Source organism: Macadamia integrifolia, chromosome 3 (genome assembly GCF_013358625.1).
Source record: "Macadamia integrifolia cultivar HAES 741 chromosome 3, SCU_Mint_v3, whole genome shotgun sequence".
NCBI classification, from domain to species: domain Eukaryota; kingdom Viridiplantae; phylum Streptophyta; class Magnoliopsida; order Proteales; family Proteaceae; genus Macadamia; species Macadamia integrifolia.
Window position 1 is genome coordinate 30,970,190 of NC_056559.1, and position 18,750 is coordinate 30,988,939.

At 36.6% G+C, this 18,750-nt stretch overlaps 2 protein-coding genes across 2 annotated transcripts in view; one reads left to right on the forward strand and one right to left on the reverse strand.

Annotated features, from left to right (window-relative positions):
• The window catches only part of LOC122074098 (developmentally-regulated G-protein 3), a 22,792-nt gene extending 22,116 nt beyond the window's left edge, over positions 1 to 676 (reverse strand). Inside the window, exon 1 of the mRNA XM_042638933.1 lies at positions 519 to 676. Within this exon, the coding sequence (XP_042494867.1) occupies positions 519 to 560 (42 nt within the window). The 5' untranslated portion in view covers positions 561 to 676. The remainder of the gene's footprint in view (positions 1 to 518) is intronic.
• Positions 677 to 3,176: 2,500 nt separating this feature from the next.
• LOC122074861 (NAC domain-containing protein 17-like) lies at positions 3,177 to 6,640 on the forward strand. Its single transcript, XM_042639836.1, has 5 exons — positions 3,177 to 3,739; positions 4,048 to 4,325; positions 4,434 to 4,709; positions 5,159 to 5,798; positions 5,888 to 6,640. The coding sequence occupies exons 1-5, from the start codon at positions 3,553 to 3,555 to the stop codon at positions 6,250 to 6,252; spliced, it is 1,746 nt and encodes a 581-aa protein (XP_042495770.1). The 5' UTR covers positions 3,177 to 3,552; the 3' UTR covers positions 6,253 to 6,640.
• The last annotated feature ends 12,110 nt before the right edge of the window (positions 6,641 to 18,750 follow it).

An 18,750-nucleotide genomic window follows, 5' to 3' on the forward strand; every position in this document is an offset into this window, starting at 1 on the left:
AAAAGTACTGATTTTATTGGCGATAATAACTCTACAACAAGGAATCGAACCCTTAATAAGATGCAGTGACCTGAAAGAGTTGTGAATATAACTTTTGAAAAAAATCAGATTACGAGTTACCAAAGACATTTACACTCGAGTGAGAGCAAAGGTAACTGTTCAGATAGGGAAAAAAAAAACTATCAACAATATAAAAGTACAAACTAAAATAAAGCATGAGCTCCACTTTAACTATTGGTAATCCAGATGGAATTCAAAAAAAAAAAAAATTATTTACAGGTGGAATTCGAATTCTCGCACTAACTTTACACATAAGACGGCAATTTAATAACAAAAAAAAATGTGCAGTACGAGCAAGAAGAAACGATTTGCTATTGTAGGCACCAATGAATCAGTTCACAAAAGGAATCATATTCCTTCAACTGAACCTAAATACATGAACAAAGCTCTGATAACAAAGATTTCAATAGGGTTCGCAGAAGGATAAATCGTGGTTCGAATAACGAATCAACACATACCTCGTCTTCGATATCTTTGATTTTTTGCATTACGGTCGCCATTGCTGAAACTTGGAACACAAAAGCTGATGAGTAGAGAAACTTCCTTTGATCACAGCGAGAAAGAAATGCAGGTTATTGGTAAGCTTGGGTGTTTCGCTCTGCTTCTAGAGAGGAAAACCAAAGAGGGAGAGTAATATATACGGCGTGGAAATTTACGACAATGCCACCATTTGGTGAATCGATGACATCATAAAATTTATGAAATGACGAAAAGGGCCCTGATTCTTAATTCATTAAGGCTGCGTTTGGTAGCCAAGAAAAGAAAAGAAAAAAAATACATTTTTTATACTTTTTGTATTTTTTTCCTTGGATTAATAATTTTTCTTTGCACTTGGTATGTCTTTACCCAAGAGAAGATTCCCCTTTTCAAATTCAAAATTTTTCTTGGGAACTGTGAAATTTTCTTTTGCTCCCCCAAAAATTTTCTTGTCAAAAACAAAAGAAAACAAGAGAAAATATGAAAATATAATAAGACAAAAATAAATGATTACACAATGGTTTCCTATGTGTCTATCTCTCTCTTAAAATTCAAAAAATTTTGAATTTTTTTCTTTTCTTTTCTTTTCTCCTCTTGGTAACCAAACATACATATTCTTTTTATTTTCTCACCATTTCTTCTCTTTTCTTTCTTAGATTCTTTTTTCTTTTATATTATTTTCTTTTCTTTTCTTTTATTCTCTTCTTCTCTTCTCTTGACTGCCAAACATAGCCTAACAAAATCATAACTCTTTTGCCCTTCACTTAATTTTTAATGGAAATTTTCACTCACTCCCCATACTTACCCTATATTTACTTGAACTCCCTTACACAAAGTTTCTTTTCTGATTCCCAAAAACAAGTTTGCACCTCTTCTCGCCCTTTTTAATTCTAAATTCCTAAATTATCTCTCACATCTCCTTCCACTATCCCACAAGCCCTCCACAAAAGAAGATCTATCTCTCTAGGCTTTTTAAAGTCATCTTTAGCAAGTTGACATTGTATCTCAATGCAAATAAACTTGCATTACAAAACCCAAACAAAAATTGAAATATGACTTATGAAATTATAAGCTTAAGTGATTGATATGTAGCCATAAAAGGGGTCCATTTAGTAGCTATTCACTTTTCTTTTTTTGATCTCATCTTTCCTTCTACCATGTACCAAAGACCAGAGCACAAGCTATAAACCAATCACAGGTAGCTATCGATTAACCAACCCAGATTAACCAACCTATCCCTCTCTCTAATACCTACTCTAAGCATCTTTGCTTTCTCTTGTGCTCATCCCTTCTTTGTCTTTCGCAAAACAAAGCTTCCACCCCAAGGTCCTCAACAATCTCCAAAGATGTTTTTACGCTACAAATCATCACCAATATCAATCAGAAGGATTTGACTTATGTTTGTCTATATCGTCTTTGGTTTGAAATAGTAATTCATACGGGTTAATTGCGAGCAAGACTATAATTCATATTCCAATAACAATAATTGGCTAATGCAATTGATGAAGTTGTGGTGTGCTAAGCCCATACTCACTAAGAGATCTTGAGTTTGAGCCTCCTAGTCATTATCTCACTCCTTCTATAGAGTAGGTACCAAAAAAAAAAAAAAAATCATCCTTCAACAGTCCCACCCCTTGCCACTCTATTAGTGCTCTCCTTCACCAAGTCCAACGACTATAGCAAATGCTACTATAATCCAAAGCCCCATTGTAATAGCAACACTTGCAGTATCAATATATAATAACATCCATCACTCGCACCACCACCATCAAATACCATGAGGATTTTGTCATTGCCATCCAATACACCAAAAAGGGTCCAACCCTGATCGTGTTATCACAATATCCCACTTCCTCTTCCCTTCTACCCCCTACTATGCTCTTAGAAGGACTCAAAGGCCGTGCAGAGGGAATGACTAGATCTGATTGTACCCACATCTCATTACTCTCTCAGTTCTCTATGGTTTTGAATTCCATGGAGATGATTCCCAATGATTCATAGTAATCAATAACAAAAAAAGTAGGTAGGGGTGGGGGGAAGGAGATGATTATGAAGTTTTAAAAATCCAAACCCATATGAAGGATAGGACAATTTTTGTTTGCATTGCTAGGTTTTTTTTTTTTTTTTTAATTAAAAAATCATGTTAATACTTTTTGGTCAATGAAGTCAAAGGTGAGATAGAAAAGGGCAGAAGTGAGAAGAGGGACAAAGTGATACGTAGCAAAAGCTGGAGCTAGGGATGGGGTGGATGGACAGTTGGGGGTGCGTCAGTGGGAGGTTACAAGAGACAAGTGCCTGGAGGTTGTGGGATATTGGGAGGAGAGGAGGAGAGGATGAACCGGAATAATTTAAAAATTTAGAATCAATGGGAGAAAGAGAGGTGAAAATATATTTTTCTTCGGCTATGTTTGGTAATCAAGAAAAGCAGAAAAAGAATAATTTTTTTTTAATTTTTAAGAGAGAGATAGTGATAAGAAATCATTGTATAATCACCTTTATTTTTCTTATCATGTTTTTTGTACTGTTTTCTCTCCCTGTTTTTCTTGGTTACAACTTACAACATAGCCGAAGAGTCTGAAAAAAAACTTTAAGTAATAGAAAAATTCTAGTGAATACATAGGATAATTATAGGGGTGTGGTAGAAATTTTTCCCATTTTAAAGATCTCTCTTATCGTGAAGCGAGGAAACTTCCTTCGAGTCGCGGCCAAGCCCAAAGTTTCTTCCATTCCTCTCTTTCTGGGTTTTGACCAACTCTCTCTCTTCCTCGTCTCAGCTCTCACCCTCTATTTTAGGGCTTCGATTCTATCTTCCAATTTCGATTTGATCAGAAAATTTGTAGGGTTAGTGCAGAAGGAAACTTTGTGAGGAACTTCTTCGGTTCTTATTTATTTTGGAGAGATGGAAGAAACTCTCCTGTGATCGTGAGTTTGATTTCGAAGTGTTGATTCTACTTCATCTGGTCTTCGGGTTTTTGAGAGCAGTTATTGGCTAAGTAGGACCTCAGATCTAGAGAAATGAGGGTGTCAAAGATCTCTCATGACGATTTTGCATATACTAAATGGCCTCCTGGTTTCCGATTCCATCCCAACGATGACGAATTAGTTCTCTACTATCTGAAGAGGAAAATCTGTCGCCGCCGCCTAAGAGACAACGTCATTGGAGAGCTTGATGTATACAAGTGGGATCCTGAAGAATTGCCTGGTATTTCTCTCCTTCCCCTCTGGTTTCGGTTTAGAAACATCAGTTTCTTCTATTTGTTAGCATCTATTATACTTTCATTCGTCTCGATCGTTTAAGAAGATTAGTTCTCTGTGCTTATTGATTCGAATTTAATTAAAAGTAGATCAGAATTTATTACAGCTTTAAGTTTCTATCTACTCGTTTTGTTCTTTATATAATATTTTAGTTGGAAAGATTCTCAATTCTCCTCATAATCAGTGTTAGAATATGTGTGAGGTTTATCAGTCTCTTTTTATGACTGATTCACTGCTTTCCCAAAATTATTGCAGCTCAATCGATGTTGAAGACAGGTGATAGGCAGTGGTTCTTCTTCAGCCATAGAGATAGGAGGTATCCAAATGGAGGAAGAGTGAATAGAGCAACCAGGCATGGTTATTGGAAGGCAACTGGCAAGGACCGCAATGTCATTTCGAACAATCGCACAGTTGGGGTGAAGAAGACGCTCGTCTTCTACAAAGGTCGTGCTCCTAGTGGTGAACGCACTGATTGGGTGATGCATGAGTACACCATGCCCGAAGAGGAGCTTCAGAGATGCCCGACACGGCAGGTATGCAACAACAGCAGCCTGTAATAAAAACAACTTATTTTGGTCTTTTCTTCGTAGTTTTGAGAACCTCATGTTCTTAAACTTTCCTTCTTTGTCTTCTATTCTTAGGATCCGTGTGCACTTTATAAGGTTTACAAGAAGAGTGGCCCCGGTCCCAAAAATGGTGAGCAGTATGGGGCAACCTTCAGGGAAGATGAATGGGCTGATGAGGATGACCCTGTTGATGCAGTTCCGATTAATGGAATCTCTTCTGCTGATAGAATCGTCGCTTATGACCAAGGCCAGCTGCCAGAGAGTGATGTAGATGAGATTTTTGGGCAAATTGTGGATGATCCGATAATAAATCAACCGCGAATCAATGACTTCACCCACGGTTTTCCCCAGGTAGTTCAAAGTCGCAAGTCTTATAATGTCAAATGTGGTGTGTGCTTAGTACATTTGTGTACTCTGGATCTTATCTTTCTGTTACTCTTTTGGTAGAGCAAACACTTTAAGAAAGTGTACTATTGGAACATGACCTTACCCCCAAGAGTTAGGTTTGGGCCATTAAAATTATCAAGGTAATAATTGATACTTTTCCTCCTCAGGCACGTTACAAAGGTTTCTTCTGGTCTTGGCTATAAGAGAGAAAATCTGAGATTGTGAATTCAAACTTTTCTATAACCTATGAGGTTTAATTTAACCCTTGGAATTAAGTGTAGTCGAAAAGGGCATCCTTGCTTGAACATATGCGTGTGCTAAATTTTTTGTTAGCCTTTTTTTTTTTATAATGGTAATTTGGTTTTTATTGTAGATCATAATAATGATTAATTTGCGTTTGTTTGCTGGTGTAGGTTGGGGGTGAAGAAGAAATGATGAGTACTATGGTGGACTCATCACTTGGAGAAGCCATTTCTGTTGAACCAAGAATAGTTTTGCATCCTGGTGGCCAACATTCTGTTGCGCAGGCTAGCTTTGAGGTCACACTGTCAGCTACCAATAATATGTATTCATGTGACGGCCTTGAGGTCACATCCGCCTCCACTATCTCTGAACAGCCTCCTCAAGAAGAGGAAGCTGATTACCTAGAAATTAATGATCTCTCGGATCCAGAACCCACAACAACAACAAACTCAGCCTCACCCCAACTTAATGGGACAACAAACTCAGCCTTACCCCAACTTAATGGGACAACAAACTCAGCCTTACCCCAACTTAATGGGGGCGGCTACATGGATTCAGAACTTCACTTTCCAGGAATAGGGAATGATAGCGAGAACTTGCATCTTCAGGAAAGGGATGGATGGGATGGACATGACGTTTACTTTGATGCTGTGATGTTTCTTCAGGACTTGGGATCTGATCAGGGGATGGTGCCGTCCCATATAGATGATACAGATAACATTAGCAGTGAGCTTTGGACACATGAGCAAAGACCCAACATATTTGCGTCACCTGGATCTGAACAGGTTGTTGTTGTGCCGCCAACTTCAGGTACATCTATCAACAGGTCTTCAATATCAATGCTTCTGTAGCTGTCACTTTTGCTAATATTGGGTATCCTGATGTCCAATTATGTGTAGGTTTTGCATATGCTGGTAGTTCTACAAACATTCTTGTTGAAGCAAGACAGAATCAAGGTGGCAATGAGAAAGAACCTCAAAATTATGGGAACAGTTCTACACTCTGGGGCTTTTTGGAATCAATACCAACTACTCCTGCATTTGCCTCAGAGAGTGCTTTTATAAATCGTGCATTTGATCGAATGCCGAGCTTTGGTAGGGTACGAATCAATCCCGTTAGCATGGATGCTGCTGCTACAGGTGATGGCACATCTACTGGGAGGAGGGCAGGTGGAAGTAGGGGTTTCAGCTTCCTTCCAGTCCTTGGGATGACGGCAGCGGCTGTGCTAATGCTAAGTGTAGCTGTGAAAGTTTACTTTCTTTAGGTTTGTCCCATCGTAATTATGTAAAGAAGTATCTTGTCTCTTTCCAGGGGCTCCTTACAGGAAGACGAGAAAACCCTAGTGCATAAGGTCTGAAAATAAAGTATCTGAACATAGAATTTGAGTTCAAACAAAATGATTGTGTTGGTTCGGCAACTAGTTTGCCTCCTTTGACTTTGACCAGGAAAGGAAACTGCTTGCTTCTTTAGGAAAACCACAATTTTGTACCTCTCTGAGGTAGGGTTTGGTTGTTTCCAATGAAAAAAAAAAAAAAAAGGAAGGAAAAGACGATGTTGTCAAAAGAATGTGTGTTGTCTGCTTGTATCAGAAATTCTGAATAGAAAAGGGAGAATTACAGGTGGTAGGCCTTATTCTGTTCCTTTGTTTATCATATTTTTTTTTCTTACAATCTTCACCTGCATTGAACTTCTGCTTTGGTGTTTGGATTCATGTCTTTCAAAATCTAAGTGAGAATAGTTTAGTGAAAAAAAAAAAATTCAGCCATGGGTCAAGTTTTCTCATTCTTCTCATTTACTGGAATGAGGAATGGTGGTCGGTTCTTATGCAAGGAGTATGGTCTAACTGTTAGGTGTCCCGAAAATGGTGTGCTATGCTTTTAACTGTACCATTCCAACTTGATAGGTGTTGAACAATTTGTTATGAATCTCACCATTGTTGCAGACATTTATGGAATGAGTGGATAAATAATTAAATTTCAATCAAAGAATGTCTAATGGTGCAGAAACTAGGAGTTTGTTAATAAATACATGGTACGGTTAGGGTATGTTGGGTGAACTTGGGCTAGGCCTAACTGGGGTGAATGGAGCTAGCAAGCAATTCCATGGGTGTAAGTGTGAGATAATGCCCAAGAGAAGAAGATAAAGAAGATCTATCTGTAGCCCGTCAAGATTAGGTCATGGATGGTTAGTGAGCGTGGTTCGTTGGCTTTATTCTACAATAATAATAAGATTGAGTAGTAAAGGCAAGTAGCAAGACAATTTTTATTGCTAAAAATATAAGTCGTCCAGTCCAGCACACAACATGCTTCGAGTTGGGCAATTTTGACCTGGGGCAAATATATGAGGCAACATACCCACCAGATTGGGTTGGCCATATCAACCTTCCTCATAGCTCATATATTGTGTTTCCCTTACTATAATATAGTACTGCAATAGCCAATATATAACGTTTATGATAATTAATGGGAATGGGTTTGTTGTTAGGTTGCATGAGTACACATATGGGCATCCAAGGGAGGGGAGGGGAGGGGTGATTATTTCACTGTCCATGTGAGCGGACGTAAGGAGACGCTACTGGAAAGCTTTCTTTTCCCATAATCATATATCTACAAATATGAATATTATTGTCTCTTTCACACAAGCACACACCAATCATAGTTTGGAAAAAAAAAAAAAAAAAAAAAACAATTACTTGGTGGTACATCTGTCAATATGTTTTAGAGGCCTAGGAGGTTACAGGGTTGACTCTTCCTCTTCTTCAAGAGGCGCAATAATTATATCATGGGGAAAAAGAACATTACCCAATAGTATTGGGTATGATCATACACATGACGAAGTTAGACCAAGTTATGAAAAGACGCCCATACCCCAACTCCACTTCCCCATGTGTTTGAGCGTATGCAATACTATTGGGTAGCGTTCTTTCTCCCTTATATAATATATCTCCACAAAAAAAAAAACCATAGTTTTGAATCTAGATTGTGAATCTATCATATTTGTGTAGTTCTTGTATACATACGTATATGGGCTGTGAAAAGCACCCATACCCCTTGAAAACAGGGGTTGTATGTAGGCGTTGGGAACACTAAACGAACAAAGTTTATCTTCCCTTGTATTATATTAAATTGTTGCAAGTTGTAATATCTTCGTTACCCAAAGGGGTAACGCAGTTGGTGAGCAAGGATACCCGTCGTCAGCAAAAAAAAGAAAAAAAATTATAATATCTTCATGGGAGAGGATTCTCTAAACAAACGGCATAGAGAAATGCATCAATGAAGTATGACGAAACGATTTCATAAATAAGAGAACAATAAAGTTATTTCATATGAGGACAAAAGAGATAAAGAAAGAGGTTATTGGCATACCCATTTCCCTATCTACATATACTAACACTAAAACCAACCATAGAACGATTAAATAACTCAACCCCATAATACAGAAACCTTCTCAAGCACGATATCATTCCAACCCATCCTTGTTCAAAGGTCAAAACCTAAACTTACTTAGGTACCAAGTCTTTGCGTTAACTTCTTTGAATATTGTATAGTTGACTGAAACTTTAGATCTCCCGTAGTTCTAACTATTGTTTTTTCTTTTTTTTTAATATAAATTTGATATCGTTATATTCACTTCGAATCTTTTGTAGTATTGGTTTCTTTCAAGTATCAACCAACTTAATATCTGCCTTATCTTAAAAGGATCGATTTTTTCTTTACCAAAGGTGAAGTGAGAACGTTTTAGGCCACGAAGGGGTGAGGCGGCAGCGCGTTTCTCATGCTTAGTCGAGATCTCTGCCCCAGTTCTCCTTAGACTTAAAGAGTTCCTTCATGGGTGGATTCCCCTCCTCCGATAGTGCCAGTTCCAAGCTGAACGTTGTGATCTATATCAAATCGATGGGTTATTTGCTTAGATCTATATATTTCATCGATGTAAACTACTAACAATATCCCTTGCTCCAAGGTCCCCAACCAACCAAAGCCATCCCTATGCCATACTTGGGCACCTTAGGCATCATGGATGAAGGAACACTATTTGACCTTCGGATTTGATTAGGGAAAGATATTATTTTTTTACTTCATATAATAGGAGGCATGAGTTAATAATGAAATTCACCTACCTAAAAGTCTAATCATAAGCTCACATCATGGTGAGCGGGGAGATAATAATCTCTCTCCCTCGGAAAAATGTCAATAAATTTGAGAATTATTTTATCAATGAAAATTTTGTTTTGCCCTTCTGTGGGCCTGATTCTCTCCTCCGCCTTAAATCTCGACCACATGATATTATCATTATCATTAGTGTTGTACTAGCTCTATTGGTGTTTTACTTTTGAAGACATGTTGACATTGTCATCTACTGGTTGTGGATATTATAGCTTAATTAATCCGATTGTCCTACAAAGTTATTAAGATTCTTGAAGCGGTTGATAATTCAACTTTGGTAATTTTGATGGAAATTTTTGTTCAACTATTGAAAGAAATGAATCATAGATTAGGTTTTCCCTCAACCACAGTCACTGCGAGTGATTTGGTGCTATGACCGCATCCCTATTGTATGAGGGATTGAGATCCTCTACTGGGTGATTGACATGTATCCAAATGGTGATCCAACGATTATCGTCACGGCATCTCTATTCTGGTCTATAAAAACACAATCGTAGGATTGTTATTTGAATATGTATCAATCGTTCATATAGCTATGGACTAACATGGATGAGCAACACTCAAGAGAGAAGCCAAATCCTTGTATAAGGCCAAAAATGTCTTTCCCAATTTAATCAAAGGGTTAGATCCAATGATTGAGGAGATTACCTCTCCACCCATGACGAAGAGAAGTTGTATCCATGAGCCATTTGGTATTGATTGAACCCAAAAGTGGCAAGTGCTGAATCCAAGGGGAACCCTATCTAGAAGAGCCCCATATGGAATAGTTAATTCCTTGAGAAGAGGCAGTAAAATGGAGAACACCATTCTGTTTTAAATACGTTCTCGTTTTTTACTGTTTAAAACATGTTTTTCCGTATGCTTCTCAAAGATACTTAAAAAAACAACAAACGACAAGCATTTTAGTTCTAAACACATTTAAAACGCGTATAAACACATTTCCGTTTTCTGGCTTTTTTAAGACTTAATTTGTTGAACAATGTTTACTTAATTGATCATATCTCTCTCTCTTAACTTTGATCCACTTGATTCTTTTGCCGACTTGAAGCTAACTCAATGGCCTATATTTCTCATGATATCACCTTCAACTCAATATCAATGTATGGATGCTGAAATTGAGATACAAACTAATGCATTTGTTGAAAGGTATTTCTAAAGTAATGACTCCTAATTCAAAATTGAACATATATTACTTCAAAAGTGTGTTGACTATGTTGACAACAATGAACAATCATAGCCAAGTTACATTGCTCAATAAAACTTGGACATGTCTGGTGTGTGAATTTAGAAGTGGTATTGGATGATATTCAATTATATGTCATAAAACTTATAATAAGACATAAGATATATATGCATTAGTGTTTGACACTTTAATTATTTTGAACATTATATGTAGGTATTCATGTAATAATTCCTTAATTTATACGAGTATACTACCATTTTTTTAGTTCTGTTTGTTTAAAATCTACACGTTTAAAACCCGTACTGTCCGTTTTCCCTTTTTTTCTTCTGTTCTCTATTTTTTTTTACCGTTTATTTGACTGTATTTTTTGAAATTTTTTACTGTTTAAAACCCGTACCGTCCTTTTTTCTTTCGTTTTTGCTAACTATGATACCATGTAGCCCAATTCAACTTGAATACAAAATTTCAAATTTTTAATAAGAACTCTCTTTAATTTGTTGATATAAATTTTGCCCCTTGTTTTATTAAAACATATTTTAGATCTCAAATGCGCATTTTGTTCCTAATCACATGAACTTCACGTTTGTGTATCTCTATGTGTCTTCAACACGTCTCTTAAAATTGATTTAATAATTTTATTTTAATCTATCAATGCAGATACTTTGGCAGATACATTCAAAGTCCTCATTTTTTATATATAAATACTCTAACATAATCTATTGTTGCGCATTCTACAACCCTTTTAGGCTGCCGTTTGGGATTGAGATTTATTGTTAATTAGGTTTCCACCAGAGAATATCATTTAAGGCAGTTCAACTTTAGGAAAAGGCATGAAGTCAAAAGGATTTAAGGCTTAAATGGTAACTGATGAGCTGCCTTCCCAACCACTTAAAACACTTTTTTTTTTTAATGGATTGTGGTTGACACTTGACCACAGTTTAAAAACTCAGAATTTGAATCCATATAATATATATATATATATATATATATGAGCAAGTGGTAGCAGGACGTACGTATTGCAATCTTATTTTCACTTTCTTTTAATATTAACCGTCCATTTAAGTTTAGATTAATCTAAACCATCTATTAGTTTTTAATATTGTAACTGATTCCTAGTTTTTAGGGTGGAGAGATGACGGATGTGGTTACTTAACTTGTCTAATATTTTTTTATATAAATAAATAACTAATAAATAAAAATCCAATATAAGCGGACTCCTCCTTCGATTTTGTTGGGAAATCTCAATTCTCTCTCTCTCTCTCTCTCCTTGCTTTTTCTTCAACGTTGTTCCTTCTTTCTACAGCCGCCATCATCATCATCATCTCTCTCTCTCTCTCTCTCTCTCTCTCTCAAATTAGGATGAGATAAGAAACAAATCAACATAACTATTTTCAAGCACTGAACGTATGAGAGACTTGGCCACACATATCCAAATACCATGTTTATATATTAATCATCAGGGAAGGGATTTGGATAGTAAAGTTTGCATATATGGCAAAAGACAAATTTGAATTTATAAAGTAAACAAAGCTGTTGAATATCTAGGATTTTATTATTACTTATTGGGTAGATATTATTACATATGAGAATTTACCATGGATGCAAATCTTCACTGAAATTGGTAAACAAAACGTCAACTAGACTGGAGAGTGGTGAAAAAGGAAGAAGAAAGAAGGAACAACCTTGAAGAAGAAGCAAGGAGAGAGAGAAAGAGAGGATCGAGATTTCTAAGCAGAATGAAAAGAGGAGTCCACTTATATTGGGATTTTTATTATTTATTTATTTAAATATTAATAATATTAAACAGAGTTGTAACCGTTTACAACTCTGTTAGCAAGATTAACATATTTAACACGTGTCAATCATATCACTTACATGAACATTCACCGAGCTCTGAACGTTCTGCATTCATATTTTTCTGCACGTACCACGACCATTTTGCCTATATATATATAGTACAACTGTGAGAAGAGAGTTCTCTTAGCAACCCACGTATGGGAGCCTACAAATGAATTGTGATGAAACAACATCCATCATAGGAGGATAACAAGGTCATTTCATGTAAAGTGGAGAGAGATAGACATAAAGGTGTTAGTTAACTCTACCCTATCTTTGGTTGCTTAAATGATAATAATCAAGTTTATGTTCTTAAGCAACCAATGTTCAAGTATTGGTACCCACAAAAAAAAAAAAACTCTACCCTAACGGTTTAGAGAACATTTTCCTACCCACTTGGGTTTCTTATGCTTTTTTACAAAGAATTATTTATTTATCTTATTTTTTAGTTTCCTTGAAAAAGTTATTTTATAAATCTATACAAGAGGGTTTTTTCTTTTGGTAAATTACAAGAGTGTGTAGAATACCTTGGTAGCTTAGAGTACCCTTGCCCATATATAATAAGGGAAGTTGTTCTCTTGCGTGGCATATGCCAGCACTCCTTATATCTATCTATCTATCTCTTTTTCAAAACAATGAACAAAAATGTCTTTTCACATGGAGAGGACAAACGTTTTCTCCTCATATTTAGGTTTTCTATGTCGCTTGCCTAGATAACCCTCTCCCATATATTAAACTCCCACATGGAAGACAGCTTAACTGTATAGATTAGATGGTTTATTTTGATAAGTAACCGGTGGTTTATCAAGTTTCATCATAGAAAGAATTTTGTTGATCTGTTGCTTTCCATCACTTGATTTTGTCCATTACCTAATATCTTATTTTTTTGACTTGGTTGTATGGTGGTGATGATTTTGAAACCGAACCAGCTGGCTAAACCAGAGTCCATCATCTGAGCAGTAGTTCTATATGATGTGAAGCTGAATCTGATAGAAGAAACAGAATGAAATTAATTTGGCAAAACAAATCAAAATGAGGCCGGTTGAACCATTCTTTGCAGATTCAAACTCTAATCCCATTTTCGTATTGATATCACATTGATCTTTTTTTCTTTTTTCTTTTTTAACATTTATATAGTTTTTCTAAAGGCTTGGATACCTGTTGGTAGCAAAAAAAAAAAAAATCTAAAGGAAGTTTACTCAAGCGCATGAGAAATGTAAGAGAGAATGATAAGAAGGGAGGAACACACTAAATAATAAATATATGCTTACACACCAATAGAGAGAGAGAGAGAGAGAGAGAGAGAGAGAGAGAGAGAGAGAGATATGTGGAGTTGGGAGTTGTGGTGAAATCCAGCTGCGTGTTGAGGGGATCTGATTGAGATATGACAATGAGAGAAACAATATGGAATGGGATTCACACACATCATCGTCCTAACAGCTTACCCAGATGAGGAGGCAAAAAAGAATCACCAAACCTCTCCAAAAGGAATCCAACAAAATAGAGAACAGTCCACGCATGTTGGTCCTTGTAGGCTCTTGTAGTCTGATTCTGTCAAATTTGGAGGCGATTTCATCAAACATTAATTTGTTTGTACATGCGTAAGCTTTCGTGATCTTAACAAAAGCAGATTGCATAGCGATCGGGTATTATATTGTATACAGATCGTTGTATCAAATTGATTCCAGGTATAAAAATTCACCTTCTCTATAATACATGTAGGCTATCCGATGGTGCAGGTGTGCAGCCAATAGAAAAACACACGAGTATCTTCAGCAAGGGGTAGCACTTTCATCCCGCACAGCAATGTCTAGACCTGTACCTACTTCAGCGGGTATCTTTCTTTCTTCCTTGTTTATTTATATATAGGGAAAAAGAACTCTGACCGCTGTTACAGGCACACGCCGGCATTACAAGCCAATGGGAGGGTTTGTGGGAACCTTCAACATGGGGCGGCATTGTTTTTCAACCCTACTGTGTCTAGGCATAAACTAGATATTGAAATAACTACCTATCGGAAGGGGGGGGGGGAAATGAAATAAACCAAACTCAAATAGAACCCAAACCAAAACTGATTGAATCAATGTATTCTTTGGGGCTTCTTGTGCTTTTCCTTCCTTCGTCCTCTAATTAATAAAATCATCTCTTTTTATTTGATAAAGGATAAATTTATTGAAGGGATTTGAGGACTAAAGCCAAAACATCCAAGAGGCATAGTCTTTGGATGGAGGAGTGGATTGTGGGCAAACCATTGCGTACAAAATTGACTAGGCCTTTCACAAAATCGTCTTTTTAAAGTAAAATAGAAGATGAGAGTCCAAGATAGACCAAGTTGGCATTCTCAGACACGGGCATATTTTTCACAATGCATCAGACGTTGAATCATTTTGATCATTAGCTAGACGAGTGATTTCATAGGTTATTGGATCATTGTCGATAAAGTAAACATTATGTTTCATCCAATCTACCACATGATAGATATTTAAGTTGCCGCAAGAGACCTAGAGATATCACTTAAAAAGTCATTATAGAGTATAGGAGAAAGATTTTATGCACAATTCCTTGCACGATCATACACAAAACCATTAGATGAGGGATGAAAATCTATACTCTATAGTGCACTATTTCAACTTTATCCAAGGGCTGTGTGGACCTCCTAATTCTAGCAATCAGGGGTGTCAATTCGTGGCCCGACCCGACTAAACAGATCGGGACAGACTGTTTATAGATCGGCCCGACCCGGACCGTTTATTAAACATGTCGGGCTTGAGCCCGGCCCGTTTATAAATGGTCGGTCTCAGTTTTGCTACTTGGACCGTCGGGCGTTCGACCGAGACCGATCGAATAACGCCCGACCGAGACCGGCCTATTATGCACCGACTTGGCCCGACCCTTTAATGATTATAGAATACCTATTTTACCCCCCAAATTAAAAACAAAAACTAAAAAGTAAAGACATGTTCACATTTTAAATAATGGTTATATTTTGTATCATTTATTGATTTATTAGTATTTTTTTGGGCTTGCATGAGTGGGCCGGAATATAAGAGCACATTTTAAAGAGGAGCCGTTTAAAAATCAATTAAAGCCCGTTTAACATTAAACATGTCCGTAGCCCAGTTAAGGCTCGACTAAATCCTGATTAAGGTAGCCCGATTATAGCCCGAGGCCGATCGACTGAATATAAAGTGTACCATGCCCTCAATAACTAAGCCCGATTAGTTAAATGGGCGGACACGGTGTAGCCTTTGAAAGTCTTCAAACCCGATTAAGCCCGATCAAAACCAAATCGACCCGACCGATTGACACCCCTACTAGCAATAACCGATAGGCCACCGACGTCAATAACCTTACAGACATGGCAAACCCCTTAGCAGTATATATCTCCCTCTCCTTTTGGCCGACATAGCGAACCTCTTAATTAGCTCTCTCTCTCTCTCTCTCTCTCTCTGTCTCTCTCTCTCCTTTCAAACGCTTGACTATTTCGGCTTCCCGCCAATGCGCCAATCAATCACGGGCCTGTGAGTCCGTGACTGTCCATCGGCTGACCTGTCTTACGATTATTTCTTTTCTATCCTCATTTTACATGCTGTGCTTTTGTCTCGCTATTCATTTATTCTCCTCCTGCTATCCCAATTTACAGTTCGACTCAGCTCAGATCGGCTTGGCTTGGCTGGAGCAAGATTTCCCTAGAGCCTCTAATTAAAGGTGTCAATTTAGAATTATAATCGAAGTCGATCATTTAAAACCAAACTGATTGGCTTTAAATTAAGAAATAAAATTCTCTATTCGATTTGATTTTGATTTCAAATCTACAATCGTCCGTTCAAAAAGAACTGAATAAGGAACCTGATTTTATTCTTTTTAATTTGATGCTTTGATCAATGTGATGTTAAATTATATTTCTATTTAATGTTAAGAAAAAGTTTGTTGAATTATGGCTCTAACTAATTTTTTTTTTTTTATTATTATTATTATTTTAAATTTATTAGAGAAGATGTTGAAAGTTTGCCCACGGGTCCAAACCAAATACAAACCAACTCAATAACCGAAAAAAAAAAAACCATGCCGATTTTAATATAGTTTGAAAAAGATTTCTCCATTCGGTTTCAATTTTCACATGTTCGATTGACACCATAACTCTAATACAGGCTTGCGAACAGGTTTTATATGCAAGTGATTTTCTTATTGTCACCCCTCAACGTTATATTAATTTTACTTTTTGTAAAAAAAGTGAAAATCATTTAATGTAATATTAATATAATTCTTATGTGAATAAAAAATTTATTTGCATCAAATATTTTTTAGAATAAAATAAAAATAATTAAATAAATGTATCAAATTCTAAATATACCTATCGAAATGTGTCATCTTGACACTTCATATAATCACAAGAGAACCATCTCATTATACTTGAGTTTAGTGGCGTTGATGTAATTTTCTGTTTTGAAAACTAACTTTGTAGGCAATTCTTTATTTGTTTAAATTTCCTTCATCATAAGAGTACCATCTCACAATAATTGAGTCTAGTGGTATTTATGTAATTTTCTGTTTTGATGACTCACTTTCGAGACAATTATTTTTCTGTTTAAATTTCATTGATGAGGTGCAGTTGGTCTCATCTGTAAAACAAACCCACCATGTCGGCCAAATAACAAGTTGCGAGTCTTGTGACCTGTTTCTTTTTATCACCTATAACAATTATCATCTAAGAGTCTGTATGTATTCATACCCAGAAGGAAAAGTGCATATTTGTTGGTAAAAGAGACAGTATGCTCGCACCTCTATGTCTATCTTTTGTTTTTACATAAAATAATTTTGTTATCCTCTATTGTGTGAGATTATTTTATTGCATCTCATAGGTAAACTCTTTTATATCGCTTACTAGGAGAACTATCTCTTAAACTTGTTTTAGGGAGAAAAGAATGCTATCTGGTCGTGAACTCTTATGTCCAGACACATGGGCTGTGGAATAACCACCCTTCTCCCTTTGTTGGATGCCTCAATCTGTGGTCCCTTGGGCCTCTAGAGTTGGCACAGTGGCCGCGCGATTAAGTAATATTCTATTTCTCTTATTTTATAGTAAATGATAGGTCATTTCTTGTAAAGAAGAGAGAGATAAAGAGAAATGGTGATAGCATATCCTCCCTTAACTGGTCACATGACCTTTTCCCTTGTTTTATATGTCAAAAACTGATATAATTTGTATAGGAAATAAGAATTTCAAATTTGTTGACGATCATGGCATATGGATCCATGTCCTATGAATAATGCCTATTTATGTGAATATTGATAGGCAAAAAGATTCCTTCTAGGCTATGAAGAGCTTGTGCCCAGACCATGGTTTTAAGTATCTCCGATACCGATACGATACCCTCTGAAACGTATCTTAAATTTAGCCGGTCGATACGATACACACCGATACGATACACGGAATTTTTAAAATCCTTTCGTATCGATATATATCCTACAATACATACCGATATGCATCAATATACCACCAATACACATCGATACGATACGATATGCCTCGATACGACTTTATGAAAAATATAAAATTGAGGTAAAATGTACGTTTCGGTATGTATTGGTACGTATCGGTGAGTATCGGTATGTATATATCGGCACGTATCGGTGAGTATCGATATATATCGGTACGTATCGGTGAGTATCGACACGTATCAGTGAGAATCGATACGTATCGATGAGTATCGATACGTATCGGTGAGTATCGGTACGTATCGGTGAGTATCGGTATGTACCGATACAGTGCGCTACGGTCATATAATGGCCAAGATGGGTAATTTTTCAGAAAAACACGATTTTTTGAAGGGTTTTTGTTCCAAAGTGCTGTCAGCCATATTTCTCTCTAACTAAAGTGGAAATCAAGGTTGGGAACAAGGATTTTACATTTATGGGACAACTACAAACCTTGAATTCTTAGTACGATACCCTCAATTTAGTGTTTATGCATAATACATGTTATCAATAGCTTTTTTTAACAAATTCTTTATGTAAAAGTGTTTAAAAAAATGTTTCCTATCCATTTATGTGTGTATCTTTAGCGTATCTTAGTGTATCTCCGATACGATACGATACCCTCCGATACGTATCTTAATTTTGACCGATCGATACAGCGACCGATACCGATACTTTAATCCTTGGCCCAGACACAAGGGGGTAAAATGATGGTTCTGCCCTTTGAAATACGAAAATCCAATTCTTGTTGATAACCCAATGTGTGCTCTTATTTCCTTCCACACTGGTGCACAGACCAGGCAACTAGTATAGTGCACTGACCAGGCAATTGACACTGTGATCCCTAACCTATATTAATATTAGGCCACAACTTGATACACATGTATTAAAGGGAAAATGTTTCGAAAATGAGTTTTTATAACTTAATTTTTTTTTAATGCACCTAGAGTGAGCTATTTTGATAATATCTCTTTGTGGCATATGAGATCCAAATTCTATGAATGGGGCATACCCCAAGATCTCTCGCTTGCTTTTGAAGTTTCAATCCAAAATGGATTTTTTTGCTAATCTCTCTTACAGAGTAATCATTGGATATCGCAGG

Bases quoted from the DNA above. Each gene is read 5' to 3' on its own strand.
- LOC122074861 (XM_042639836.1), top strand. From the start codon at position 3,553: ATGAGGGTGTCAAAGATCTCTCATGACGATTTTGCATATACTAAATGG. The intron at 4,326-4,433 runs GTATGCAACAAC...TTCTATTCTTAG, and splicing joins AGAGATGCCCGACACGGCAG to GATCCGTGTGCACTTTATAA. The intron at 5,799-5,887 runs GTACATCTATCA...AATTATGTGTAG, and splicing joins TGTTGTGCCGCCAACTTCAG to GTTTTGCATATGCTGGTAGT.